This window comes from Danio rerio, chromosome 21 (assembly GCF_052040795.2).
Source record: "Danio rerio strain M-AB ecotype USA chromosome 21, GRCz13ab, whole genome shotgun sequence".
Classification (NCBI taxonomy): Eukaryota; Metazoa; Chordata; class Actinopteri; order Cypriniformes; family Danionidae; genus Danio; species Danio rerio.
The window spans coordinates 26810488-26831148 of NC_141041.1; the positions used below are offsets into that span (position 1 = coordinate 26810488).

Consider the following 20661-nt stretch of genomic DNA (forward strand, 5'->3'; position numbering starts at 1 on the left):
ATATAACAATAGTTATACCAGTAAAATTATTATTATTATTATTATTAATGATGTAATAATAACAATAATGATAATAACAATTATTTAATCATTTATATATTATTCATTCATTCATTAATTCATTTTCTTTTTGGCTTAGTCCTTTAATTTATCTGGGGTCACCACAGCAGAATAAACCGTCAACTTATCCAGCATACATTTTACACACAGGATGCCCTTCCAACTGCAACCCATCACTGGGAAACATCCATACACTCTCATTCACATGCACATTAAGGGACAATTTAGCCTACCCAATTCACCTGTACCGCATGTCTTTGGACTTGTGGGGGAAACTGGAGCAACTGGAGGAAACCCATGCAAATGCGGAGAGAACATGGGAACTCCACACAGAAACGCCAACTGACCCAGTCGGGGCCTCGAACCAGGACCTTCTTGCTGTGAGGCGACAGCACTACCTACTGTGCCACCGCATCCCCCCTTTTTACAGTATGTATTCTAATAGTAATAATAATAATAATTATTATTATTATTATTATAAAAAATGGTTAATGTTTTTGATCAAAATGACAATAAAATGATCACCACAACAATAACATGCTTTTATGTGCATCTTCATCTAAGCGGGGGAACCCTTGCTATAGTACAACACAATAGAATTGGATAATTTTGGTCATTATAATATGATCTGTGTATCTGTGAGATGCAGAGAGAGCCTGCAGTCATAGATGCTGGTTGGAGGACATTAACAGAGACTGAAGGCTCTCCTGCTCTCAGCGCTGGCGAAGGAGGGATCAGAGCGAGGGATGAAGGAGGAGAGAGGAGGACAAGAGCTGTCAGGCTGCATTACAAACACTGCAGCTCTACAGAGACACCATTTACAGCTACACCGCTTCTCAATCAGCGCCATGATTACAGGCCACAATACTAATGACCAGAGCACTGAGAGAATGAATGCTTCATCCTCACCTTCTGTCAAATATTATCAAATCTATTATAAAAGAGTGCAGATATCATCACTTAGCTATCAAGACATACTGAAAACTGCAGAATTGAGATTCTCAGTTTGACTGTAAAGCCTTCTGTTAATATTTTATGATTTGCTTTTACAGTTGAAATCGGAATTATTAAACCCTCTTTTGATTTTTTTCTTTTTTAAATATTTCCCAAATGTTTAACAGAGCAGGGAAATTTTCACAGAATGTCTGATAATATGTTATTCTTCTGGGTAAAGTCTTATTTGTTTTATTTTGGCTAGAATAAAAGCAGTTTTGAATTTTTAAAATCCATTTTAAGGTCAAAATTATTAGCCCCTTTAAGCTACATTTCTTTCGATAGTCTACAGAACAAACCGTCCATATACAATAACTTGCCTAACCTGCCTAGTTAACATAATTAACCCAGTTAAATGTCACTTTAAGATGTATAAAAGTGTCTGGAAAAAGTATCTAGTAAAATATTATGTACCATCATCATGTCAAAGATAAAATAAATCAGTTATTAGAAATGAGTTATTAAAGCTATTATGTTTAGAAATGAGCTGAAAAAAATCTACTCTCCGTTAAACAGAAGTTGCGGGAAAAAATAAACAGGGGGGCTAATAATTCTGATTTCAACTGTATATAGTTTGTATTTAACATTTTTCACCAATATTTATGTTTTCAAATTATTTATATTATGCATTTTTTAAAGGAATGTGAAACAATATGACAACACAAAAATACATCAAAATGGAAGTATAGTAAATTGTAAATTAGATAAATTGGGTAACACTTTAAAATAACAGTCCATTAATTAATGCTAGTTAATGTATTTACTAACATTAACAATTAGTAATACATTTATTACTGTATTTATTCATCTGTGTTAATGTTGGTTAGTCTTATTTAACAAACATTAATTAATGGGCCATTCCTTTTAAAGTGTTACCATAAATTGTATTACATGACATTATTGCACAGTATAAAATGTTTTATGGAAAAGTCCATAATATGGTTATTATTATTATTATTATTATTATTATTATTATTATTACTATTACTACTATTAGGAATTTGAATTAATATAATGCATAATAACAATTATTATAAATCTTTCTGTTGTTGTATATAAAATCATTATCATGAATAGTTGATAATAATACTACTCACTACTCCTACTACTACAAATAATAACAATAATTTTATACTTAATTTTCTTTTATTCTCACAAAATATGTTAAAAATGCAAATCAACTGAATGCAATTTAAAAACCTATGAAAATTAAATACAAATCAACAACAGCATAAAAAAACACTTTACAAATGCACTTAAAGGTGCAGTATGTAAGTGTAACACCCAGTGGTTGAACTAGGTATTGCATTCCTGGATAAAAACAAATGCAAGCGCAGGTTGCCAGATTCAGGAGCCAATCTGATGATTGAGCCTAAAGGCTGATTTAAATCATGTTCTACATAAAAGCAACGACACGCGATTCAAGGAATATTTTCAAATTTAAAGTAGTTTTTGTTCTAACCAACACCTGAAATGTATATTTTAGCAACTGCTTCTATTTCTTGCAGCTGAACAACAGAAAACTGACAATGATCAGCTCATGTACACCTTGTCTGCTTTATTCAGTGCTAAATGCTAATACTGTGAGTTTGAATGCCATTTTATCTGACATTTATTGTCATAGTACTGAAAGCAGCAGCAGATAGTTCACCTCAGATCTTGAAAATAAAATAAACCTTTTGAAATTGAACTTTAGAACTGTGACTCGGTGCAAATCAGCACATATCAGTGATTCAGCATCTACATTTAGTAATGTTAAAGAGGTTAAATATGTATTAATTATATTAAAAACCTTACCATATCACTGCAAATCTTGTTATGCAGCATGTTGTTAGGACACGGGTTACAATGTAACCTGCTTACCTAATGTTTACGCTCGTGACATTTATATTATTTGCTAAGTAATAACCTCATGTGAAACTAAGAATCTGCGTCTCATTTCGGAATCTGCTACTGTCCACCGGAGGTCGCATTTTGGTCACAGACACATACTTTGAGAGCCTTTCTGACTGAATGAATGAAATACATGGTTTTCCACCAAGGTAACCCAGAGTGCTAAAATATAATTGGCTAAAGTGGCAGTGGGAGGGATAAAAGAATCAGAAGACAATTGTTCCGGCACACAACTTGCATTTTCAAAGCCGAATATCTGACTTCAGCATTGTTTTTAAATAAATAATGTTAACTTGGCATGTTTCTAAAATATCTAAAAACATGTTATGGTATTTCTATGCTTTAGAAGAGACAAAAACTTACATACAGCATCTTTAATATATCATGAGTCCACAATTACTCACTGGTCTTGGCCCACACACACACATGCACACACTACCTCTCCCACATCCAGCCTCTGCATGTGTAGGCAAAGGTAGAACACAACCATCCCACATGTTCCCAGTGTTTCTGACCTGTGTCTCTGGAATGGACGTGGCCCAGATGGTATCGCTGGGCATCTCCGTGTTCAGCCGCACTGCTTGCAGCCAGGATAGCGTGAAGACCACTGTCCCGGGGCAGTGTAAAACTGCGGTGTTTGCTCCCTATTCCACCTCCGTCCATGGTTTCACCTCTTCCTAAAGCAGGGATGGGTTTTGGGCTGGGCTGGGTGGGAGTAGTGGGTGGGATGAAGTGTTCAGTGGGCAGCCCGTGTTGGGCAGGGAGTGTGGATTGGCGCCGGAGCTCGACAGGTACGGTTCTGTTTGAGTCCACGAACACCGAGTCATCCAGAGGCAGAGTCTGCAGGAAATGGAGGCCAGAGCTGGTGAGGGGCGTCTCGATGAGGTCCTGCCATGAACGTCGCTGGCTGGCAGACTTGCGACCCGGGGAGCTAGCACTGCTCACACTGCCCCCTTGTGTCTCAGAGAGAGGAGAGCGAGACTGGACTGTCTCTGTGGATGGTGGACGGATGTGCTGGGAGTCCTGAAACGGACTCACCTGGAAGACAGAGGGTGGGACATTATGTAGAGAAGTATGACATAGTTTAGTACAGCACAGTACAATTTGGTACAGGTCACCCTGATCAACACCCAATGATGTCACCCTGATGTGTTTCCACTGACAACAGTATCCCTAAGCCTCATTTACACTACCAGTGACTTTGTAGCAGCCTTTTGCCCTGGGTGGTTATTGAAGTCGCTAGTGGGCATTCCTACTATGGTATGGGAGAGGGGGGGGGGAGGGGGGGTGGACAGCAGTGGACAGTTAGGAGAATGATCATGTTGCCTTAGTTCATTTTATCCCCTAGCTAAGTGGTCCTCAAACCGGTGGTCTGTGGATCAATTGGTACCGGAGTGTTCAAGAAATCATTAATTTCCATTTTATTTATTATCTGAGATCTTTTGTTTTGAAGAGTCTTTCATTTTGAAAAATGGCCGTACTCTCTCGCTTACACCTTTAGCCCACAAGCAGCAATATGAGTAAGAAACAGACGTCTTTGAAAAGTTTCTTTGCTAAGGGGAAAAGACCCAGTGAATGACCCACCAACTGCCAAGATATGGATTTGCAACTCATTTGTCTACAAATCAGGTGAATCCAGCATGGCTGTGCATGAAGATCAATTGCTGGAGATCACAAACGACGGAGGCCTATTAGGGGCCGTTCGCATATCGCATCTTTTCTAGAGTTTGCACAAGTTTGTTGTTTACAATAGAGGTGTGCGGCTTGCGCGCACAAGTGGTGTGACAAGAATTGACCAATCAGCTTCAGGTAAGACAAATTTTCTCAGACAAACACAGAACACAAAAACACTGCAGTGCTTTGTATTTTTCTTTATTAATAAAACTTGTATCAGAGTGACAGCAATGTTTTGTCAGTGTGATATCCTCTGAGAAAATGGTTGATGGTCACCCAACAACATACAAAACACCGAACCCCATCCCCAGGTTTGTGGTAAAATTGTCAATCGTTGACCAGTGCGTGGTGATAAAAAGATTTAGGATCACTGCCCTAGCTGACCAAAAATAGACAAATTTGCGATCCTTCCTCCACAAAAAAGACAAGAGTCTCACTGATTCGCCTTGCAGCAATGCTTACACTAATTGATAGAGCATAACAAATAACATGCAAGTATTAAATTTTAATAGCCTTTTTTTTTTTCTCATACACCAGTGTGAATACTGATCTTTTTGTTATTGAATTTCAAATAGGGCAAATTTAAAGGCAAAAGGCTTACATTTTTCTGTTTTAAATGGCCTACTGATGTTTTGCTTTAATATTTTACATTATTATTTGTGCATAAACATCTCTAAATATAGTAATAAACATACCGTTTGTTTGAAAACAAATTTTTTTGTCATCATTAATGCAAACTTATATGAGCGATAAAATCATTAAATGTGGAGGAGGGACTTACAATATTTTCTGGGGGAAAAGGAGGTCTCAGGCAAAAAAAACACTGGAACCACTGACTTAGGGAATGGTAATGACAGTTAATGTGAATATAAACACTGTATAGGGAAAATACTAAATATAAATCCAATTGGTACAAAAACTCTTAATTACAAAGATAGAGTAAAAAGTAAAAAAACATGTGCTCTGTCATTGCGGCTGTTTTTTCATGGAAACCGCTGGTCTGTGTAGGTCAACAGCATGGAAAATACAACCAGTTGGTGCTGGAGCTAGGAAAGTGGATCACGTGAGCTCTACTGATGATTGTATTGGATGTTGCTCACAAGTCACTATTCATTTGCATAAAGCTGAAGGATTCTCAAGTTTGTCGCTTGCTTTAGACGCGATAGTGGAAACGCGGCTATTGTTTGATAGGCCCACATCTGTTGCCAATGGTCGCTGAAACTCATGTACAGCAAAGTTGCTGTCGCTTACTGATCGATGGAAGTCGCTCACTCTCCATTGAAATGAATAGCCGCTTGTTGCTTTGTCGCCGCAAGTCACTGGTAGCGTGCATAGTCTTTACTTGGTAGGTATGCAATCTAGATGTCATTAGCTATGTTTCCATCCACCTATTTTATGTGCATTTTGCATATCCGCATAAAAAAAATCACTTTCGCGAACGCTCACGCTCAATCTGCCCAGTTGGTGGAATGAACTCCCTAACTGCATCAGAACAGCAGAGTCACTCGCTATTTTCAAGAAACGACTAAAAACTCAACTATTTAGTCTCCACTTCACTTCCTAAGCTGCAATTGCCTCTTTGAATATCACACTAATTGTACAAAAAAAAAAAAAAAAAAAAAAAAAAAAAAAAAACCTACTAACACTTCCCTTCTTAGACTTTACAGACCTGAAACTTGCCTTTAGTACTTATTCATTGTTGCTCTTAGTTGTGTAAATTGCTTCCTTGTCCTCATTTGTAAGTCGCTTTGGATAAAAGCGTCTGCTAAATGACTAAATGTAAATGTAAATGTAAAAAAACGGTTGCTGCAAACGTCCTGCGCATTAATACGCATAAATTTAAAAAATGTGCATAAAAATCATATGCGCATAACTGAGTAGGATAAACTCAATATTCGATAAGAAAAGATGCGCAAAAACTACAATGGAAACACTTTTAACACACAAATTCCAGCATGCGCATTAAAAATTGATTTTGATTTCGTTAAAAGAGATCATGTGATGATAAAAATGTGTGTGAATGGACAAACCAGCAGGCAGAGCACATTGTAAAACATCTGAAATGTTGTTTTAGTCATTATAAAATGCCTGACTGTTTCAGTATTAGTGTTATTATATTATTAATGATCTTCAGAATCAAGAGCGTCTGTGCTCCGCGTCTGACACCTTCAAACGCCACCGCGTGTTCACTGTATTTCAGGATTGCCTTCTGAGGCGCAAGTCATTTATTAGACGAAAAACAGATTGACGCAGCTTTTCCTATCGCAGCAAATTCCGTTTTTACTGTTGATATTTGGCGCCAGTTAATCAGGAAATGACGATTTTGTTTGCTTTGACTCGTTGGATGGAAAGCTACTTTATTCGCACGTTTTTCATGCGATAATCCAGTTTTGCGAATAAAGTTTATTCACATTTTTGGATGGAAACATAGCTATTGTCATCAATATCATTCTTGATCAAAGAAGAAATTCATATGGGCCTTTCACATATCCATGTTTACATACTATAATAGTGTCCCCAGTGCATATCGAGATGAAAAACATGAAAGGTCAACCCAGTAAATACTTTTTTTCTATGTCATTGAAATATTGCTCCTCAGAATTGTGTGCTCCACCCACTTCTGGAGAGCAGCAGCTCATTTGCATTTAAAGGCATACACACAAAATGTTAGTGCTTTTGCTCACACTCAAATATTTGACAAGCTATAACAAATGATCAGTGAGGTATCTTGAGTGGAAACTTCACATGCACATTCTGAAGCAACCAGAAATGTATTTCATATTCTGAAATAGAGCATCATATGTCTTTGGAAAAAGTAAATTAATTAATTAATTAATTATGTCATGAAGACAGGCTGTGAAACTTTTAGTGGCAAAAGGGCACGGATAAGCAACAGTAGCATTTATTTTAAAATTTTTATTAAAAAAGTATTAAAGTATTATATTGAGTTAAACATAACTTCACAATTCTTTACCATTTTACACTAGAATGTAAATTAGACACAAACATGAAGGAAACATGAATTTTGTCTGTGAGAGACTAGTGATGTCTTTGAGAGTCTAATGATGTCCTGTGAGAGACTAGAGATGTCCTGTGAGAGATAAATGATGTATTTGTGAGAATAGTGATGTCCTGTGAGACAGTAATGTCACAGTATGTGCTTTGATGCAAAAGTGCTGAAGTTATTCAAAGCTAGGACTTGTACACTTCCTAGTTTTTTATCACTGATTTAAATCATCAGGAAGTTTAGTTTTCAAGATACAATGATTGCAGTTCTCTAAATTTGATTGTGTTTTCCACAAAATAAAGAAGTTTTGTTGAAGAGCATTGGTTATGGTAAATCCACAACTTTAATTCTATCAAATTTAAATAGTGAAGATTTTAAGACCAAACATAATATTAAGTTTGGTCTTAAAAATGATAGCATGATCCAGGATTAAATGTATATATCTTTTTTGGTCCAGACCAAATGAACCAAACTACAAGCATAAACACCCTCTAAGTTTGTGCACTTTATGAGGTTGGTGTAACATAAATCTAGAACGAAGGACAGCTATAACAAGGGGGGCATTTATATCCCTGTTTTCCATTTTCCCTGCTGTCTTCTTTTACAAGCTCACCGCTGTCAGCCTTAGTTATGCTCTGCGAAGATGTAACAGTTTGAGACAGCAACACACACACACACACACACACACACACACACACACACACACACACACACACACACACACACACACACACACACACACACACACAATTGTCTCGCTTAGGATTACGGGACTGATTTGCGTCTCCTTCATTAAGATTACAGAGGGCTGGAGCTAAAAAAGTGCATTTTGACTGAATTTACAGCGGCCACAATCATCCCCAGGGTCTAAATAATTAATGTGTCCTTCATCTCCATTCTCTCGCACCTCATTCTTCATCCTGCTCTCCATCTCTCTGTCCTTGTCTTGTCTTTCTCCATTGTTTTCCCTGAATTGTTTCCTTCGGTTTTAGTATTATTTACACAAAACATGCTACTGTTTTAATCAAAATGAATACTATTAATCAGCAAGGATGCATTAAGGGAGATGTACCATGCCCCATTTCATAAGAATAAATGAATAAATAAATCTCCAGTGTCTTCAGAATGTGTGTGTGACGTTTTAGCTTAAAATACCCAACATATCAGTTAATATAGATAGTCAAATTTCCCCATTTGAGAGTGAGCTAATTTTTGTTCATGTCCCTTTAAATGCAAATGAGCTGCATGTTTCCAGAATAGGGTGGAGCTTTTACCTGCTATTCTGAAACCCCAGAAACAAAAAAACAAGTCAATCTCAAGAATTTGTACAGGGACCCAATCTATATAAAAAGTTACTTACTGAGGTGGGATGGGGGTAGGTGTCATAGGGAGGTGGAGGACTGTCCTGTTTGGTTGTTGAGCTGATGTGATCGGCGTCCTCATGATCGCTCTCGCTCCAGTAGTCTGAGGAAATGACAGAGAAAATCCATTAAACACACAAGAGAGTCCATAAATACTGTAGTGAGAAGGCAGCTGGTAAAAGTAACTTCATTTAAAAGATGTTTGTGTATTACTTGTAGTCATCGCTGCAGCATTTATTGACCAAATGAGGGCTAAGAAGGTTTTGATAATAAAATAAAAACTAATTTATTCTGACAAAAGATTCAAAAAATATAATAATTAATATTAATAATGAAAATACAATTATATAAAAAATGAATAATAAAAAATAATATAGCAGAACTATAATAATTTAAATAAATTACGTAATACTGTAACACAATTGTAATAATGATGATTATTATATTACAGAACTATAATAATTAAAATAAATTAAGTAATATTGTAACAAAATTGTAATAATAATAAAAATAAAAATAATAATATTGCAGAACTATAATGATTGGAATAAATTATGCAATATTGTGAGAAGGCAGCTGGTAAAAGTAACTTCAATGATTAAAATCAATTACGTGATAAAACTAAATTGTAATAATAATAATAATAATAATAATTTTGCAGAAGTATAATGATTGAAATAAATTATGTATTATTGTGAAAAGGCACCTTGTAAAAGTAACTTCAATGATTGAAATAAATTAAGTAATATTTTAATAAAATTGTAATAATAATAATAATAATAATAATAATAATAATAATAATGCAGAACTATAATGATTGAAATAAATTATGAAATATTATAATAAAATTGTAATAATAATAATAATAATAACAATAACGCAAAACTAAAATGATTGAAATAAATTATGTAATATTGTAAATTGTAATAATAATAATAATAATAATAATAATAATAATAATAATAATACAGAACTAAAATGATTGAAATAAATTACGTAATATTGTAATAAAAAAAAAATAATAATACAGAACTATAATGATTAAAATAAAATTATGTAATATTGTAACAAAATTGTAACACTAATAATAACAATAACAATAACAACAACAACAACAACAACTCTTCTATATAATTCTATATAATAATACTATATAATACTACTAGTATTTAATCAAAAACATAATGGTTTGTAGTTTTTAAACTGTATAAGGGTAAAATATAATAAAATATATTCTCAAGGAGAATCCACAATATACATTTTATTACTATTACAATTATTTATAGAAGTACTAGTTTTAAATATACTGAATATTAGGCAGATCTTATAATCTATAATCAATTAAAAACTAAATAAAATAATTATATTAATTATTACAAAATATTACAAACATTTATTAACATTACCATTATTATTTAAACAACAATATAAAAATAAAACAAAAAAATAATATTAATAATACTATTTAAAACCAATCATTCAATTAATAAACAATGTAAAATGCTTATTTTTCAACAGAAATCAACATTATCACAACAAACATGTACTTTATATCGGACTTACATGTTGTATCTCATGAACACTCGAAAATAGGAATTGTGAAACACTTATTTATTTAACAACACACTTTACATGCCAATTTGCACATAACAGCTGCACATATAATGTTGTATATAGTAATATACCGCAACATACCTTGTCAATTTGTATATTTGCATTCACTATTTACTTCTATTTTTATATATATTTATTAACAGTTTTTTGTCCTATAGAAGCATCTGTCGCGAAAACAAATTCCTCGTACAGTATGTGTGAACATACCTGGCAATGAAGCTCTTTCTGATTCTGATTTTGATTGTGTACTTTATGTAACATATGCTTGTTTCATTTTCTTGTCATCGTCATAGCATGTATTCATTGATGAATTCATGGACAAGAGCATTCTAACAATGATCTGAAAACTAATTTGAGATAAAAAAATAATAAAAATTACTTCCCTCATTTTAACTTAAACGCCCTAAAAACAAATCCAACATGTCGTTCTTTATATTCATATATTTATGGGACGTGGAGAGCAGACCACACAGAGTCGGAGTGGGAGAATAATTGATCAGACAGGCTCAGCGGAGCATGAAGGCATCATCTCACCATGATCCTGTCGAATCCTCTTCTGCTCTGAGTGCGCCGCCGCTGCCATGTTCATCAGGCTGAGCCACCTGCCGGCAAACCGTACAGAAAACTGTCTTTAGTTCCTTGAAGATTTATTCTTAGCCAACAACATTTTTTTCACAGTCACGGAAAATAAATGATATATAAGTAATAACTATTATTACACAGCTGTCTGGAATACTTGATTCTGATTGGTCAGTCATGACATTTCAAGGTATGTTATTGCCAGATAACAACAGCTAAAACGCAAACACGCTTTCATCTGCATACTTTGAATCAGATTGGTTGTCAATTAATACATTCTGTGACGCTGCTGTTTTTGACTGTTGTGCACCATCTAGTGACTGAATAATATGTAGGTTAGTGTATGCTCCGTTTAGCTGATTTCGCTTCTGTCAACTTTGCGTTTAATCAAGATTAACCCGCTATAGATAAACTGTTACGAAATTAAGGTTAAAAATGACTAAAATATGACTAATTTTAGGGCATTTTTGTCAGAAGACTAAAGGTGCACACTAGGGTGCACAATATATCGTTTCAGCATCGATAATGAAATTTGCGCATCTTCAATAGTCACACTGCCACAGGAGTCACAAAATTACATTTTTTAATTACTGTATTTATACGAAATTTATGAAAAAAAACAAACAAAGTTTTGTCTTATTTTTATTTACATTTCGATGTGAAAACAAGATTATGTTGCTTACCCTACTAGCAGATAATTTTGCTTGTTTTAATGAAAAACTCCAGATTTCTTCTTAAGTTGAAAACAAAACAATATTTTTAGCTGATCTACGAATTTTTCGATAGTTTGACAAGAAACAAGACGAAGGAAAGTAAGAGAATCATATTTTGAATTGTGATAATTCACGTTCTGTACTGTTACAGAACAGTACTGTTAGGCTTCCCAGAAAATAATCAAATAGCTCAAACAATCTCATGGAACTGTATTCATATGGCAATATTTATCACAGAAAATTATTTCTAATATCGCAATGAAGATTTTTTCAATATTGTGCAGCCATGGTGCACACTGAATCAGAAAATTTAATCTATAATTTTTGTTCGTTAAAAAATAAAATCGACCTCGCATTGTGCCAATCGTATACAATCATATGCACAAGACGTGTTTAACGGTCATTTTCACATTTTGCACCAAGTTGTTTAAATAGCAAATCCATTTGAACAACTTTGTGGAATCATGGGTATTCTGGTCTAGAAAGGAGGTGTGTTAAGGCGCATTGTTGGCGCATTGCTATTTTGAGGAACTGAGATAGACTGCACCACTGAACAACTGAAAGCTGCTCTAAAGTCCAGCACAAAGTGCATTAGTTATGCACCTATGCAGGTCCAAAATGCATACACGTTGCTTAGCATGCAGAGGATGAACAACAATACACAAATTTCTTTAAATATGAAAAAAATAAAGGATTAAAGTTATTATTTTCTACATAAATATAAAAACCACTAATGCCTTCTTCACGTCAGGGCTTTTTTCAGTTTATTCATGACAATATAAGTTATTATTGTTATTAGCAGTATTATTTATTATATGCTTATTTATATTTGCTTTAAATAAAACAAGTTTAGATTTTGTCCACCTGTCAGGTTTTGGAGAAGTATGCATCACCATATGGTGCATGAGAATAGGATGTGTGTTTGAATATAACTTTTTGACCACACTTCGTTATTACTATTATTATTATTATTGCACATTTATTCTCCCCTGCTGCTGTTTGGTGTGTGTGTGTGTGTGTGTGTGTGAATGATCACAAAAAATGTATAATAATTCTACTTATTTCCTGAAATGAACTTTGCATTTGGGGATAATCCAGCGCAGCTCTTTGATAATGAGCTGAACTCTCCATTCTCTCGGTGCAGTATTGAATGCATAAAATATGTAGCTTATTCATCTTTCTATTTTGAAGAATAGAGAGGAGAACAACGCATCACTGCTTAAATTCTTTTTTTTCTGAATGGATTAATTAATAATCATTGGACGAAATTCTCAAATATGAATACGAAAAAAAGGCTAACGAAATTTTCAGGCTTCAGACCTTTAGACTACTCAAATTTTGCTGTCAAATCTAACGCTGACTAAAAACACTCTGCAGTGACCCGAGGAGCTCCTCACACTGCTCAAATACAGACTCTTTCGGGACGCCTCTAAAATTAGTATCTTTGATCAGCGGAGAGAACAGTAAATGAGATTCAGGAGCCTGTGTGAGAGCGTTCATCACAAATTGACAGTGCCTCAGAGTACATTACGAGTCTTTTTTTCTGTTTCCACAGGGATGCTGGAATGTTTCCTTTCATCCTACCTGTTCATATCCTCGATGTTGTCTGCAGCAAAGTAGAAGCTCTTGATTTTAGGATGGCAGGCCTTAAAAGCACTGAAAGCAGGCAAGAGAAACAGACTTAATTAAAACAGGGCAAGCTAATGTTGACAGTAGTTAACTATTCATTTTGTTGGTGTGGTTTGTTGATATCTAGTTGATATTTTTAAGACTGCACAAAACTGGACACATGAGGCAGATTCAATAATATCAGTTTGAAAGAAGATGTCTAACCGCATCTATGCATTGACTTCACATGTAAATTACTCATGCTTCATCCGCGTCTTTTTACTGCACAGACTGCAAAAATTCCCCCACTCTCATGTAAGGTAATGTAATGATTGTGACGGCGCAGCTAAGATGTTATTTTCGAGAGACACTCAAATACATCACATGCTCTGCGTATGCAACGTCTATAAGTCATGTAAAACAATTAATTGCAAACTGAAATAAACCTAATTTAATTATATGGTTTGGAATTGGATGTTTTATGAGAATATTTAGATTTTTGTGATTATCTTGTGTATAAATTAAGAATTTTGCAGGATCGCAAAAATTGCGATTTTTGTGTTGAAATTGCGTTGGATTCAGCGGATCGCAAAACCATGAAAAACCAGGGGGTCTGATAATACTTTTCTAGTTATTTTGCAAATATTCTGCAGTATTCTGTTTAAAGTGCATTTTAAAGGCTTAAATCGGTTGATTAGATTAACTGGGCAAGTTAGGTTAATTAGTCCATTGGACAACAGTGGTTTGCTCTGTAGCTAATCGAAAAAAAACATAATTCCTTAAGAGGAATAATCATTTTGACCTTAAAATTATATACATTTTCAAAAAATGTTTTATACCAGCTAAACTAAGAATTAAGACTTTTGTTCAGAAGAAAAAATATAATAGTAGATGGTGTGAAGATTTATTTGCTCTGTTAAACATCACTTGGGAAATGTTTAATAAAGAATTAAAATTTAATTTTATTATTTCCTTATTTTTTACTTTTTGTCTATTATTTGACTATTATTTTAAACCATTATTTTGTCACTATTTTTTGACTTTTGATTTTGTGTGTGTAGGCAAACTTATTAGCTCTTGTGTGAAATGTGTGTGTATATATATATATATATATACAACGTCATTGCCATTTCTGCAGAATGAACTGCCACTGCATGCAAAACATTATACTGTTTTTGCATTTGTTTTATTTTTAACCATTTTACCCTTTAGTTTTGATAATACTCACAACTTCTTGCGACATTCACTGGCCTGATCAATGTTGAACTCTGGAAGGCTGACGAAGCCCTCAGCCTTTTCATCCTGTGGAAGAACAGAGCAATGAAGGACTGAGAAACCCTGGCAGTAAGCACAGAGTTCACGTCAGCAGTTTTCCTCACCTCTTCATTGGTGTACCAATATAGGCAGGCGTCTTTCAACACCACCCAGTACTTCTTCCACTTCTGAGAGAAGTAGCTCTTGGCGTCCTTCTTCTTCCAGAGCCAGCCTTCACAGTCTCCCTGACCCAAATCCCTGCAGGAGATTCTCCTCTTACTGATGGAGGGCAGAGACCCGGCTGAGAGCCACAAACACACACAGAGAGAGAGAGAGAGAGAGAGAGAGAAAGAAAGAAAGAGAGAGAGAGAGAGAGAGAGAGAGAGAGAGTCAGCGCAGGCAAAAACACAGTCACAACAGGGACTTTCTTCATGTTGTTTAATTATTATTTTAATATTAATAATAATTGAATTAATAAAAAATAGATGTACAATTATTTGTTGTAGATTTCTGCTTGAATTAATAATTGTACTAATTGTATTGCTAATAGTTTTATTCAGTTTAATACTTGATTAATAAGAATTTTAAATTATTACAGATAAATGTTGTTTATTCTACCCTAATATTTTTACATTTCTGCATGAAAAATTGAAATATACTTATTTTACAGAAATACAGTTTGCATGTAAAGCTTTTGTATACAAAATATTTACTTATATGACGGATGATTTTATAATATGCAAAAAAATTCTATATAAAATAACACAATATTAAATAATAAATGTAGAACATTAATTCTAACGTAATAATTTTACTTAGAACTCTTTATATGCATAAATAATTGTATTATAAATATTATATATACAGTATATTGAGCTGTAAATATAATAAAGTTTATTATAATATAAAGTTTATTAAATTTAAGTATATTACAGAATATTGTACACTTATTTATTAATTATAATTGAATTGTTTAAAAAAAACATTGAGTTAGTTAACCCAATACATGCACAAGATTTTAAAAAGCTAAATCTACTGTATGAAATAAAAATAAAAATAAAATATTATATGAAAAATGAATACTCACACTTAATTTTGATGGTCCGTTTGTTGAATTTAAGGGACGCTGCATCATGCCAACTAATTCTCATTGAATTATAAGTAGACTGTTAGGTTGGGGTTAGGGTTAGTGTAAGTTGACATGTACTTGCAAAGTTTTTATAGTCAGTTAAATGTCTGTTTAGCAGCAGTATTAACAGATATTAAGTAGACAGTCTACTAATACTCAAATGGACCATCAAAATAAAATGCTACCAAATTAATAAATATAATTTCTGGAAAAAATTGGTCAGAAATTGTTTTCAAAATGTTTTTGCATTTTATTGCAATAATTACAGAGAGAACCAGGTTTGAAATCATCTGCAGACATGACTTAAGAATTAAAAAAACATTTAACATTTGACATCTCACCTCTTAACTTGTTTTTCTTTGACCTGGAGAGCACGGACGACCGATCGAATGTCTGAAATACAGTCAGTAAATATAGTGTGTAAACCATTTTCTGCTAAATTTCTAAATCTTGAATAATTATTCATTTGTCTTACGAGATAAACAGATGAGGTTTCAGAAGTGGGCGTGGCCAGCGAGTCTGGTGGCAGCATGTCCATCTGAAGGGTGGGGACTAGAGCATAGTGGGCAGGGCTTCCTCCTTTCTCACTCTTTCTTCTACTGCGGCGACTGCTGCGACGTCCAGTGTGAAACTCCTCCGTCTTATCCTCACTCACATACCGCAGCAGGGAATTTTCTGTTTAGAAACGTGGGGGATAATGAAATTGAACAAACTGTATTCTGAATTGTACTCTTAATTTGCCCTATAATGTTATTTTAAGGTGCCTCATTTTGTTTTGGTGGTCTCCTACAATAGGTTTACATTCTTCCAAGGTCAAAACCACTTTTAGCATCATCTCTTTTTTCACAATCCCTTAAATGTTTCAATAAAGGACCCAGTCTCTCAAAACTACACCTTTCCGAAAGTCTGCCTTGCTAGGTAGGTCAGATGACCAAGTCTGTTGTGATTGGTCTACAGCTTTAAGAGACACTCCACTTTTTTTTTTTTTGCAAAAGGCTCGTTTTACAAGTTTCCTAAAGTTGAGTTTTTCCAATTTTGAATTCATTCAGCTGGTCTTTACAACTGACAGAAGCACTTTTAGCTTAGCTTAGCTTAGCTTAGCATAGATCATCAAATTAGATTAGACCTACTCAAAAATGACCAAAGAGTATTGATCTTTTTTATTTAAATCCTAACTTTTCCGTAGTTGCATCGTGTACTAAAACTGACAGAAAATGAAAAGTTGCCATTTGCCATCTAGGTTGATATTTCTAGGAACTATACTCTTATTCGGTCGTAATAATCAAAGCATTTTGCTGGCGTTCCCTGGCTGTAGCAGGCACAATGATATTATACAGCATATTATACAGTTTTGTATACAGATGAAATATTATGAGATGAATATTATACAGTCTTAGTACAAGATATAAAAACAGAAGTGTCAAGTTTTTAATTTTTTGCCCTTTAGCAAGATGCTACAGTAATAGTCTAATCCGATTAAACGATCTACTGTATGTTAAGCTGAGCTAAAAGTGCTCCTGCCAGAACCGAAGATCAACTGAATTAATCCAAAAATGGTAAAACTTAACTGTTTAATTCTAGGGGAGTTGTAAACTCCTGCTGCTGGAATCAGCTTCTCAAAATGATCAGATGTGCTCCAACATTAGGTACAGTTGAAGTCAGAATTATTAGCCCCCCTGAATTATTAGCCCCCCTGTTTATTTTTTCCCCAATTTCTGTTTAACGGAGAGAAGATTTTTTTCAACACATTTCTAAACATAATAGTTTTAATAACTCATGTCTAATAACTGATTTATTTTATCTATACCATGATCACAGTAAATAATATTTGACTGGATGTTTTTCAAGACACTTCTATACAGCTTAAAGTGACATTTAAAGGCTTAACTAGGTTAATTAGGTTAACTAGGGAGGGTAGGGTAATTAGGCAAGTTATTGTTCACCGATGATTTGTTCTGTTGACTATCAAAAACAAAATAAGCAAAAAGGGGCTAATAATTTTGACCTTAAAATTGCTTTAAAAAAATTAAAAACTGCTTTTATTCTAGTCAAAATAAAACAAATAAGACTTTCTCTAGAATAAAAAAATATTATCAGACATACTGTGAAAGTTTCCTTGCTCGGTTAAACATCATTTGGGAATTTTTTTTTTTTTTTTAATTCAAAGAGGGCTAATAATTCTGACTTCAACTGTACATTCAACTCCAGACTGAAAACACATCTGTTGAGCTGTTCTTTTACTGAATGATCGCTGTGCCACGTCTGACAGATCACACTATTATGTCTTTCTTTTCTTTTTCATCTTTATAACCTGTTAACACATTTTAATCTGTTTTTCTATTATTTTAGTTTAGTTTTTTTATACTCGTCTCTTATTTTATTCCTGTTCAGGTATCTGATTGTGCTGTAAAATTTTTTTAACTTGAGCCAAATCACTATACTGGTTGATCTGTCTCTGTGGGATAGTGGCGTAATTAATATACTGTAAGTGAGATCCGAGACGATGACCCGCCACAGGTAACTGTTGTGGGGGCGTTAAAGTCCTTGCCATCTGGCTGAGATCAAGACCTTTTATTATGTTTGGCTAGCTAAAGTGATCTACTCCTGGGAGGGGGTAGAAATCAGGGGCTGTGCAATTTATTTCCAGAAAAATTTTTAATTGAAATTGGCACGTAATTAGAGCTTTAAAGCTTAACTTTGTGTTTTTAGGTGAAAAATCGAATCTATTGGAGACGTCCAATAGATTATTAGATTAATAGGTAACGAAAAAGTCCCCCGAGTGGGGGTGATCACCAGAGTGGGGAAATCCTCTCTCCTCAGCACTTCTAATCTCAAATATTAATACAAACTCTTGATTTTTCTGTATAAATTAGAGCAGTCGTGTCCAAACTTCAAACTGAACCAGCTAATCAAGCTCTTTCCAGGTATACTAGACATCCAGGCAGGTGTGCTGGAGGAAGTTAAAGCTAAGCTATGCAGGACAGGGCCGCATAACTGCACACCCCTCATACAAGCATACAGTACAAAGCAGTCTTGATTGGTAAAGTAGACATTTTTAGACAGCCAATGAAGAACATAGATTGAAATGTAGCAATTTTTTTTATAAATGGAGCAAACAAAATTGTTTACTGACAACTATTTTCAGAGATTTTCAGAATCAGTTAGCTTTGTTAGGAGAAAATAACTCCACATATTCCGCACTTTGATCTTTGAAACTTCACAGACCTTTTACATTTACAAACAGCTGCATTATACAAAAGGTAATACTTGAAAAAAGCATTAAAGGGTCACATAAAATGTAACAGAACAGCTTTTTAAATAATGTAATAATGTACAGTTGAAATCAAATTACCCAGAGGTCTTATGATCAAAGAACAAGGCTGAAAGATGGTGTGCTGCACATGTACAAATTTGATATAAATTCTGCCAGCGTTACTAAAGAAAGAATTCTCTCTGCTCCCACTCCTTCAGCAACAGAGCCAATGAGAAGCCAGCATCTTGGCAAAACCTCTGTGTTGGAGTTACCATGGCAATGTGAAACCAAAAAATCCTAAAATCTCAAACAAAGAGCCAGCAAGATTTTGGCAGACAGATTCCAGCACAACTGAGGTAAATATTGTGGCGGCGGACAATCTAATGACTTTAAAATGTGCCAGGGCTACAGTGACAAAATCAATTGTTAGCTTTAACCTGAGGAAAATAAATCAAAACAATAGCTCCTCCATGTTCACCCACCCACACACAAACACACACACACCTCTTCTGATCTCTTTTTTCAGCTTGGCTGGATCTTCATAGTCTCCTACCCAGTTATATTCCACAGGCATGGATATGGGCCTCAGCCGTCCTAAAAGACAGGCACAGAGAAATCCAAACTAAATCAAAAGAATTTAATAAATTACCACACATCCTGGGAACAGATGTCAATTGTTAAGTTTACTCCAATGACTTATGGCCACTTGGGTCAGTTTATTTACTAATGGGAAAAAATTGACATATATCATTTTATGAGAAAGACATTTTTGGCAGGAAATTTCAAAAGATGTACTGCGTATGCCTGTTTATGAGAGCCTCTCTTCTATATTGACACACTGACCCAATGCTTTTAATGTTAGGGGTATTGCTCAAAATAATTCTGTACAGTAATGACAATGTGGTATGCAAGGGATTCATTCACAGCCTAGTCAGATCTACATTGTCTTTACTCTCAAATATACTTTATAATCAAACTATCACAACAGTATAATTTTAATGACCTCGTCTGTCCATGTGATGACAGTTAAATTGTAGAGCATGTGCAAACATACCACTATGATCAGAGGCTTTCTTAAAAGGATCATAGTTTCCTTTTTCTCTTTAGTGTGTCATGCCACTGTTTTTCCATGTATGAAATCCGAGGAGTTACAAATCTCACACAAAGTCACACATAAACGAATTCTTTTAGAAGAAAAGGCTGATCCAGACCTGTCAGAAATGCTCAAGTGAATTCTCCTTTACATATCTGTGTCACTATGTGATAATCTTTACATAACGTTGCACAACTGTCAGTTCAAAGAAAAGAGGTGTGCTTTTAGGCATCATTAGTGTTGCTGCAGACTCTTTTTTTTGACAAATCAAAACCACTTAATTTGCCATTCTGATACCAACTGTGCAATTCTAAGTAAATTTCAGAACAAATATCGAGAACAGATATTAGACATTTGAAGGATTTAACAATTTGTTGGTGCAAAATACTGGCAGTTCATGCTGTATGTCATTCAGATAAAGCATAATTTA

The 20661-nt window shown here is 34.4% G+C and overlaps 1 protein-coding gene across 6 annotated transcripts in view; it reads right to left on the bottom strand.

Annotated features, from left to right (window-relative positions):
• cnksr2b (connector enhancer of kinase suppressor of Ras 2b) overlaps positions 1-20661 on the bottom strand; it is a 109061-nt gene that overhangs the window by 5348 nt on the left and 83052 nt on the right. For all 6 annotated transcript variants that reach the window (XM_087301363.1, XM_087301362.1, XM_087301365.1 and 3 more), the window contains exons 12-20: positions 19643-19732; positions 16361-16560; positions 16227-16278; positions 14882-15057; positions 14731-14804; positions 13479-13550; positions 11137-11204; positions 8988-9091; positions 3462-3984 (exon numbers count right to left, since the gene is read on the bottom strand). In XM_087301363.1, the coding sequence (XP_087157489.1) occupies positions 3462-3984; positions 8988-9091; positions 11137-11204; positions 13479-13550; positions 14731-14804; positions 14882-15057; positions 16227-16278; positions 16361-16560; positions 19643-19732 (1359 nt within the window). The remainder of the gene's footprint in view (positions 1-3461; positions 3985-8987; positions 9092-11136; positions 11205-13478; positions 13551-14730; positions 14805-14881; positions 15058-16226; positions 16279-16360; positions 16561-19642; positions 19733-20661) is intronic.